This window comes from Palaemon carinicauda, chromosome 27 (assembly GCF_036898095.1).
Source record: "Palaemon carinicauda isolate YSFRI2023 chromosome 27, ASM3689809v2, whole genome shotgun sequence".
NCBI classification, from domain to species: domain Eukaryota; kingdom Metazoa; phylum Arthropoda; class Malacostraca; order Decapoda; family Palaemonidae; genus Palaemon; species Palaemon carinicauda.
In genome coordinates this window covers 68,625,936-68,636,404 of record NC_090751.1, presented here as the reverse complement: position 1 = coordinate 68,636,404, position 10,469 = coordinate 68,625,936, and the positions used below count along the sequence as shown (strand labels likewise).

The 10,469-nt window shown below is 36.8% G+C and overlaps 1 protein-coding gene across 4 annotated transcripts in view; it reads right to left on the bottom strand.

Moving 5' to 3' along the window:
- Positions 1 to 1,045: 1,045 nt before the first annotated feature.
- LOC137620750 (serine-rich adhesin for platelets-like) overlaps positions 1,046 to 10,469 on the bottom strand; it is an 88,908-nt gene continuing 79,484 nt past the window's right edge. For all 4 annotated transcript variants that reach the window (XM_068351136.1, XM_068351135.1, XM_068351138.1 and 1 more), the window contains exons 5-7: positions 7,664 to 7,874; positions 7,355 to 7,495; positions 1,046 to 4,073 (exon numbers count right to left, since the gene is read on the bottom strand). In XM_068351136.1, coding sequence (XP_068207237.1) covers positions 3,891 to 4,073; positions 7,355 to 7,495; positions 7,664 to 7,874 — 535 coding nt within the window. In that variant the 3' untranslated portion in view covers positions 1,046 to 3,890. The remainder of the gene's footprint in view (positions 4,074 to 7,354; positions 7,496 to 7,663; positions 7,875 to 10,469) is intronic.

The following is a 10,469-nucleotide window of genomic DNA, read 5'->3' as shown; positions in this document are numbered from 1 at the left end:
ACATTCTTCACACTACAATGATAAACTAATAAAAAAATCTAAGTAATTATATTTTCCAAAATTGCCTCACTAAGAATCAAAATGCATTACCAATCTAAACTTCTTATGATAAACTATGTGAACATGGCAGTTATTACAGAGGACCCATGAAGAAAAAGTAAATTTACGAGAGGTACCTGAAAGTTCTGTACAGTACTGTATGTAAATACCTATTCATGGAATATTTTGAGGTGTAACATTAGCCCTATCTAGTTATAATTGCCTTTAATGCCTCCACTCTCAATGGCAACAAGTAACTGATAGCAATGAAGAAGCATTTGAACATCTGAAAAAAAAAAAAAGAGAGAGAGAGAGAGAGAGAGAGAGAGAGAGAGAGAGAGAGAGAGAGAGAGAGAGAGAGAGAGAGAGAGACTACTGGGACCAGGGGAGCCATCTAGTGCATAGGTACGTGCAACGGGGGGAAATCCCTGCTGTTGCCATACAAAGCAAAAAGTGAAGAGGCTGGACAGAAAAGTGGAAATAAGGAAGAAGTAAAAAACTAGAATTTTCACCATGCTGGAAGGAGGATTATCCTTCCTTTTGGATAATAAAGATTTGTGAAACCAACAGGGATCAAGTACTGTAGTGCTTTTTTTTCTCTCTCTCTAAGCTGATACTAGTCAATGGAGTTGAACACAACAATACAAGATTTTAGGGAATGCATCCATGTCCAGTACAAGATAAACACATGCCATTTAATTTGCCTTTTATGATTATCCTACAATTGTCAAAAATTAACTATTGATAATTTGTATATTTTGACTTACAGTATATGACTAATACTTTATGACAAAAATTTTCTGAAGTAAACCAACAAAAATAATTGCTTCAAAATATTTATAACTTATAGCACTGTATCAAGAGTAGGGTATATGGTCATCATTAGCAACACAAACAATCTAACAACAGCCTCAATTTCAATCACACCTTTAAAAAATATGGGATAAAAAAGTCACTCTTAAGGCAAAACTGAATTCATTTTAGGAATTTCTTGGCTGTGTTCTTATTTAAAAAAAAAAACGACAGCAAGAGGCAAAGATCAGAAGGGTGCCCCTAGGAGGATTAATTCAAGCAAACATAAGAACTGGACTTTCTGGTACATACTAAAAAAAAAAAAATTATTTTACACTAGTGCATCTTGAGGAAATTAAAATTTCCTTTCCCCTATCAAAATTTAAGTAGGATCAAATTACAATCATCAAAAAGATTTAAATTTTCAACTGACTATATGCATTTTTGTCTACGTATATCCCAAAAAGTATTTCTAAAGTTTACATCTTGGCCCTCATACCACTTACTATTTTTTTTTAAACACAAATTAGACAAACTATGACAAAATGAACACAAAAACTTGATTAAATTTACATTTAACAGAGAAAAGAAAAATTTATTATAAGAGAACTTTTCTTTATAATTTACTCGTTTCTCAAAACAACTTCGGATAAAACTTACAGAATAAATATATTGCAATACAAAATAATTTATCATATGTGAAAACCTCAACTTACATATCAGACAACTACAATGCATTCATACTGTGGTTTTAGGTGAAAATACAAACTTATTAACAATACCATCAAATTACATATAAAAAAACTGAAAAATTAATACAATTCCTAGATATAAAACCAATATTTCCAAGTTAAAGCATAATAATGATGTACAGTATAATCCTTCCATGACCAATATGGAAACATACTCTTTTTCCCATGTGAATTACCTACTGGTTTAACATGCAAGGTGACAGCAATAATGAACATGAAAGAATTCACCAATCTTGACCAATATTTTATTTTCAAATTTCTGTTTGACCTATTTCCATAACAAACAGAACTTTCCAGAGACTCTAGAGCAGATTAATTTATTGGGTTACACCAGGAAGAAAATTATTACAATTGCTTCAAGAAAAGATCAGAAACCATCAAGGATTATGAAAATCTTCAAACTTGAATCTAAGGGGCTAAGCTTACTTGATGGAAAGGGAAAACTGTAGGAACTTAATTCCCTGAGTCTTGTTTTATAAATGATAATATTCTCAGCCTTTTGGTATTTCTTGCCACTACCGATTCCTTTTTTTTCAACATATTCAAGAATTCATCCAACAATCTTATCAACTATTTTGGTCTAAGTTTGCTTCACCAGATACCATAAAAACACAATACCTTTAATTCAACGTAAGATGTGCAGAATAATTAAATTTATCTGTTCCTATGCTGACACAGGAACATAAGAGCATTCAATAACTATTTTGGGAATATTTACTTCCCACGTACAACAATATTCTACATATGCTACTTTATTTCCTGTTTGCACATTACTTTAAAAATGAACATTGGAAAATAAATCCATCCTGAGCCAATACTACAATCACATCCACAAGCCTATATGATAATTTACTGACCCATCTCACAACGCACAAATACTGTACTACAAAGGTGAATAAAGACAAAAAAGAAGGTTGCATTATAAGAAATAATAAAAAGGAATAATGAATTCCCTGAATAGGTGACAGATAAAAGAAAATATGATTTGGACCATGACTAGCCTACAAACAAAATGACGAAATGAATACATTTACATACGATAAATAAGTGTTAATTTATACCATGAAACTAATATACACAAGGAAGAACTAATTTAGAGTTGTATATACAACAACAGGTTCAGCATGAATATTAATGCAGTCCCCCTAAACCTATCTCAATTATTATTAACAGTTCTACTCGCCAATAACTATAATAGCTATCACTTCAAAGTATGGTAGTAAAATAAATCTTTCGATCACAAAAAATTTAACTTTCTACAGAGGATAGCTTTTGCACTTCTTACAAATACAGACTATCAAAGACATCCTCAGTATTTAGGTTGTACTTGAATAATCAACAACTTTCCACTATAAAATTTATCTACAAAAGTCCCATGCTGAAAACTATAAAAAATTATTTCCAAACGGGAATAAATTTAATTCCAGTAACCTGCCTTTAGAAAAGTTTCTAGTGTCATGACAAGTTAATGATTTATATACAAATGTGCGTTTAGGAGAACATTAGTGAGGTTTGCATACATGGGCACCATCCACCTATTAGGATGGTATCTTTCTCCATAATTTTCATTGAAAAGGCAGGTGACAATATATATTTCTCTTATACCATACTAACTATACACTATACATTATCTTCTGGTGGATCTGCTCCACCCACATGAAGAATTGTCTGCATAAAAGGCCACAGATTAATAAGTGAATTTGGGTTCACATAAAATACACTATTTCCAGTTTCAGGAAATTCATTTTTAATTGGTTTACACAAAAAAATTTCTCCATGAATTTCACACAGAAACAAATCACTTTGAAACCCAAACCACCGTTCCCAATTAAATCACTGATTCTCCAAGTTCCTTGTGTTTTCTAAAATATATTTTTGTTCTCATTTTGGTAAAATCTCCCTCTGCCATAAACAAGTTAAAGCTGTACCTCGAGATGAATTTCATCATGAAAATGATATGGATCTACCAAGGAATTTTATGTACTGTGCATATACACTATACAACTGGCGTCTATCGCAAGTAGTTGACCTTTATCAATAATTGGAACCAATCAGAGTGGGGTACTTGATGAGCAATTTCTCTTTAATCTAGAGCGAGAGGCACACATTAACTGCACGAGATAAAGCAGAGTTCTTTTGACTTTGTAAATGCATCAACTATTAAAAAAAAAAAAAAAAAAAAAAAAGGAGTCGAAATGTCTTTATTTCTTGAAATACCCTTGATACAAGAATATTATCCAAGAATTCACCATTAAACGTTGCGAGGGGGTTCCCATACACGCATGATGGAAAGGAACCCCCAAAAAACTAAAGTGGCAGATTAACAGGTTTTTGCAGGTGAATGTGATGACTATCAAGGAAGCGCTTACAAAGGAGGGCAAAGTGAGGAGACGTCCAGTGTTGTAAGAGAAGACGGCACTCGGATTCTAAACTTAATTCCAATTTAGTTATCAAATGGTGATTCATTAAAGCCTTGGTAGCCTCCATGCTCTGAAAATATAACAGTAGATATTTAGTGTTCTATAATTCTAGATCAATTATACATACATATACCAAGGCACTTCCCCCAATTTTGGGGGGTAGCCGACATCAACAAAGAAACAAAAACAAAAAGGGGACCTCTACTCTCTACGTTCCTCCCAGCCTAACAAGGGACTCAACCGAGTTCAGCTGGTACTGCTAGGGTGTCACAGCCCACCCTCCCACATTATCCACCACAGATGAAGCTTCATAATGCTGAATCCCCTACTGCTGCTACCTCCGCGGTCATCTAAGGCATCGGAGGAAGCAGCAGGGCCTACCGGAACTGCGTCACAATCGCTTGCCATTCATTCCTATTTCTAGCATGCTCTCGTGCCTCGCTCACATCTATCCTCCTATCACCCAGAGCTTCCTTCACTTCATCCATCCACCTAAACCTTGGCCTTCCTCTCGTACTTCTCCCATCAACTCTTGCATTCATCACCTTCTTTAGCAGACAGCCATTTTCCATTCTCTCAACATGGCCAAACCACCTCAACACATTCATATCCACTCTAGCCGCTAACTCATTTCTTACACCCGTTCTCACCCTCACCACTTCGTTCCTAACCCTATCTCCTCGAGATACACCAGCCATACTCCTTAGACACTTCATCTCAAACACATTCAATTTCTGTCTCTCCATCACTTTCATTCCCCACAACTCCGATCCATACATCACAGTTGGTACAATCACTTTCTCATATAGAACTCTCTTTACATTCATGCCCAACCCTCTATTTTTTACTACTCCCTTAACTGCCCCTAACACTTTGCAACCTTCATTCACTCTCTGACGTACATTTGCTTCCACTCCACCATTTACTGCAACAACAGACCCCAAGTACTTAAACTGAACCACCTCCTCAAGTAACTCTCCATTCAACATGACATTCAACCTTGCACCACCTTCCCTTCTCGTACATCTCATAACCTTACTCTTACCCACATTAACTCTCAACTTCCTTCTCTCACACACACTTCCAAATTCTGTCACTAATCGTCCAAGCTTCTCTTCTGTGTCTGCAACCAGTACAGTATCATCCGCAAACAACAACTGATTTACCTCCCATTCATGGTCATTCTCGTCTACCAGTTTTAATCCTCGTCCAAGCACTCGAGCATTTACCTCTCTCACCACTCCATCAACATACAAGTTAAACAACCACGGCGACATCACACATCCCTGTCTCAGCCCCACTCTCACCGGAAACCAATCACTCACTTCATTTCCTATCCTGACACATGCTTTACTACCTTTGTAGAAACTTTTCACTGCTTGCAAAAACCTTCCACCAACTCCATATAACCTCATCACATTCCACATTGCTTCCCTATCAACTCTATCATACGCTTTCTCCAGATCCATAAACGCAACATAGATCAATCATACAACATAAAAATAGTGAAGCCCATACTTTCAGAATGAGAATCAACAAACCATTATAGTAAAAATAGTCCAAAATAATGAATGATCCAACAGAGAAATAAAACCCCAGTCATAAACTTCATTTGCATTATAGTACTTGATTCGTATTCAAATACTGTTACACAACAACATTTGAGGTCTTCAAATATTCTAAGACCACAGTCTTTCACTTAATACACAGACCTCAAGTTGCAATCAGATGAGAGTCCAATAGTTAAAAAAGCACATACTGCATCCGTTTCTGTTAGTAAGCTAGGCTTAAATATTTCCTTCTCTTTCACCATCTGACCACTATTCTAACTGGCAAAGTGAACATCATCATTATGATAATTGGATATTAATTTCTTTTCTTTATAATTTTTTTTTTTTAATAATTTTAAATACATTTTAATAGTGGCCTGTCAGTTAGGTAACAACAGTTTGAGAGAGATATTTAATTTCAAAGCCATACCAGTTAAAACAAAGGTACTTCTGATATATGCATATGCAAGTAATTTTTTAGTAAAATATAAAAATAAAAGATTATCTATGGAGAAAAATATAGGTATTTAAAAAAACAATACTTGTAATAATAAAAACAGAATAACATGAGAATATATTAGACAGGTTTTCATTACAAATTATACTTTTTATGAGCAAGTTGTTACCGATTTATGTTATTGGCAATGCCTCCCAGATTGTCGATAACATTTTGACTTCTTCGAAGTCAATGATTCCTCCAATTCTCCCCTCCAGATCTGCATACATTTTTTTCATTTGTTGCGGCTCACCTGCCATTACAACTAAATACCTCAACCTTTGTAAAACCTCTTCCCTTAATAAAACCTCTATGAATAGCCAAACAGTTGGGCAACTACTTGATAAACAGCATTGAAAATCATTGTGTCAGCCTCTGAGACTTATTTGTGCATAGTGGTAACCTTCAATCTCAAAAAAGCATTCCATGACTGCAATGGAAATTTTGGTCATAACCTTAGATTGTTTGCTAGAGGTCATCTTATAGGAGTATAAATTAAAAAACTAAAAAAGTAGTTATAACTACTAGCAAATAGCACGTAAGCCCAGCCCACCTGTCAATTAGACACTCACTTTTGACCTCAGGCCTGGGACTTGGGGAGGGGGGTCGAAGCGGGAAATGTAACTTGAACCGTACGACTTACGACTTCTTCTTGAAGTTTAGAAATTCAGATTATTGCATCTTTGGCTAGGGAATGCGCTCTCTCTCTCTCTCTCGCTCTCGCTCTCTCTCGCTCTCGCTCTCTCTCGCTCTCTCTCTCTCTCTCTCTCTCTCTCTCGCTCTCTCTCTCTCGCTCTCTCTCTCTCTCTCTCTCTCTCTCTCTCTCTCTCTCTCTCTCTCTCACTCTCGCTCTCTCTCACTCTCTCGCTCTCTCTCTCGCTCTCTCTCTCGCTCTCTCTCTCTCTCGCTCTCTCTCTCTCTCTCTCTCTCTCGCTCTCTCTCTTGATGAAAATTGAGGCAAATGCCATAAAATTTCAGATCTTAAAAATCAATAATGAAAGTTACTGATATAATATTTTCAAACATATAAAGTGATAATTCAAAGGAAAAACCAGTTTAATGCTTTTAGAAAGAAGAGTATATGCTCTGGGGATGCCTTCATAATGATCTGGAAGAGGGTTTAAAACAATTATTTTCATATAACACAAGCACAGAACAATCAAAGTAATTTAATTCATTACCTAATGAAACATATAATTACTAATACCTTATTGTAACTGAAAAACAGTTATAACAACAAAGTAACCATGAGAATCCATTACCCTAACAATGAAGAAAGGCTTAGTGAATGAACTGTCTTCTCACCTGAGCAGATTGAGTTGCAAGGAGGGCAACTTTAGGTATAAGTTCTTGCTGATATGTTGCAGGCCATATGGACTCTGAAGCAAGTCCCATTTCCAGTGCCATTGATGCTGTGACCTTATGACCCAGGAACAACTGCATGGACTAAAATAAAAAAATTCAAGATAAAATTTATAATTTTCCGAGTAACTTTCAACTACATCTCAGCTTAAATGTACTGTTAAATTCAATTTTTTTTTATTTTAAATTTCATCTCAGAATTCACTTGAATATCTATTTCTAGTGATTGTTATTCCATGTAATTAGCTTTACCTTTAATTTCCCAAAGAGATTTGGAAAAGTATAAGTTGCGCCACCTTCCGGTATTTGCCCCAACTTTGCATATGGAAGATAAAATTCTGCTTTGTCATTAACAATGACTAGATCAAACAGGGGCAACATTGTTACCCCTAACCCCATGGCATTGCCATTAACTCCAGCAACTATAGGTTTAGGAAATTGCACCAATGTTCTCAGGAACTCTCTGAAATTATCAAAATACAAATAAATTATTAATGGAAACCACTGACAAATAAATTGCAGTATGATACAGACAAATCTAAGGGAAATAATGGCAATAATTACAAATAAGAAAAAGAAAATTCTAATAATAAAACTTATTTCTAAACTCACCTGATGTTCATATCGATTTGTCCCAAAAGCCGCCACAACAGCAACGTTAACCCCCCAAAAGAAAAAATCTCTTTTTTCCACCCGCCCAACGAGGCAACATCTGGTGCTTAATGACAACTCGAGGTAAAGGCCTGTCTACAATATCAGTCGTCACATGTAGTGCTGGAGCACACAACTCCGCAGTTTTGAGGGATGGTGGTGAATATGACTGAGACCACCAACCAGCAGTTCAACTGTCTGTAATGCATGGACTTCCCTATGTACTTCCACTGCACCCTGTATACGGGTAGCTAATCCTCATCAATTTTTTTTCTCTCTCACTAAACACACACATTCAGCATAACCCAATTGTGTGTTGTTGGAGACTGGCCTTGCAAGGAAAACCCTATGTTCCCTGTAAATGTAAAGTAAGTAGTGCATTTATATATTCTATAATCTATTAGATGTATGTATGTATGTATGTATGTATGTATCCATCTATATATATATATATATATATATATATATATATATATATATATATATATATATATATATATATATATATATATATATATATATATATATATATATATATATATATTTTTTTATTTATTTTTTGAGGGGGGGGGGCTCAGCCATGTCGTCCTGATGGAAGGTTCCTTTAGACAGCTTTCTAAGGGATATTTGGCTAAAGTGATACTCCCAGAGAATTAACCATAGGCCTCCAGAATTCTAACTCCTGGCGCGAATATCCTTAATAAAACTTTTAAGGATATCGCATAAAATCAGGGGACGTATTTCTTGATACCACACATGGCAAGCTTCACCCTGAATAGATTTTACTCTTTAAGGGGGAAGAGTGGCGAAATGAAGGGGAGCCGTTATCAAGGTTACCAGGTGGATCCCCTCGCAGTACTACTACGGTGTATTATTCCTTTTAAAAGTAGCATTTGAGCACGGTGTTCTCCCACACTTCTCTCGGTGTTGTTACTTATTTTCAAGGAATATTATCATGCAATCTCCAGCATCATCATCCTTTGTAAAGTTGAGTATTCAATCTTTCCTGTGTATAATTTTTAGCTCCCTTCTCAAAGTTAAATTAACATAATTTAGGTGGGTTAAGAGGAGCACTGCTATCCCTGGAGGCAGCCATTTTAAGACCACTGTCGCACGCCATAAATGCTTTATTTAGTTAGTAGTGCGACGTTCCTGGTATTTAGCTATAAAAAAATTCTAACTAATTAGGCAAAATTATACTAGTGAAGATAAGCTTTACACATTTAATATTTCCTCTTCCGAATAAACGTTTCTATCGTATACGATAGGGCCTCGGTAGTACTAGCGTAGCCGAGATCCCGACTCGGGTTAGGCTAGCCTAACTCGTTTTAGTATACTTTAGTAACATTATCCCCCTTTTACCCTCTAGTATCGTTTTTATTAATTCGGTCGGAGATATAAATATCTCCTAGAATTACTAGCATATTTCGATAAGCTTTTCTTTTAGAGAAATGAGGATACTGTAAACCCTTCCTTCCCCTTGAGTGCAGCTAGCCCAGGCGACAACCCTATCTTCCGTCATCGCCATCGAGTAGTGTACTCCGGCTTGACTTGGATTGAGTTTTCTGTCGATCTTCTTTGCCGGCGAGAATCCGGGCTTTGAAATACAACAATAACTCAGGGTATTCTGTCTTGCTGCCGACAACGGTACCAATAGGGGAATAGTAATTCCCCTGCCGGTTACACCGTTGTCAGCATAGGAAGTTCGGCTTCCCTAGTCCACAACCGAAAGAGGGTAGTATAATTGCCGCCACCTTTCTCCCTTGTGGACTAGAAGACATGTCTTATATCTGGCAATGTCTCAGGCTAGGGAATCGTTATTCCTCTGCCGTCCAAGATGGTGCCGGTATAGGAAACTATGTTTCCTTGATTTACAGCTGAAAATAGGAGGCATACCTGCCGCCACCTTTCTCTGTAAAATATAAGATCCCTTTCCCTTCCCCTTTTGTCTTCACGATTCCTGTGGCCGGTATTCTACAATCACCCCGCTTGCCGGGCTGACTGGGTTACCGGCCGGGCTCCTACAAAGGCGATTAGGTTGCCGCTTCGACCATCTCCCTAATGGAAGCTAAGCTCCAGGAAAGGTTGAGCCAGCCCTGGCGGCTGCCGGTGGGAAACCCATTACACTTTTGAGTATTGTTCAGTCCTCTCTTGGACTGCCATTCACAAACCCTGTAACCGGCCGTACAGCCGGCAACAGAAATTGTGGTTGAATGGAAGCTAGAATCAATGTATTCCTCCCCTTCCATTTGAATTCTCATTCTGGAAAGAAGGCAGTAGAGGCAGTAGTCCCTACACCGCTAACTATTGTACTAAACTATAATAATACGATAGTCCTTCTTTCCATTCTTTCTCTCTCTCTGTCAGCTAGTGCCGCCAGGTACTAGCCTAACCTGGTAGCATAACG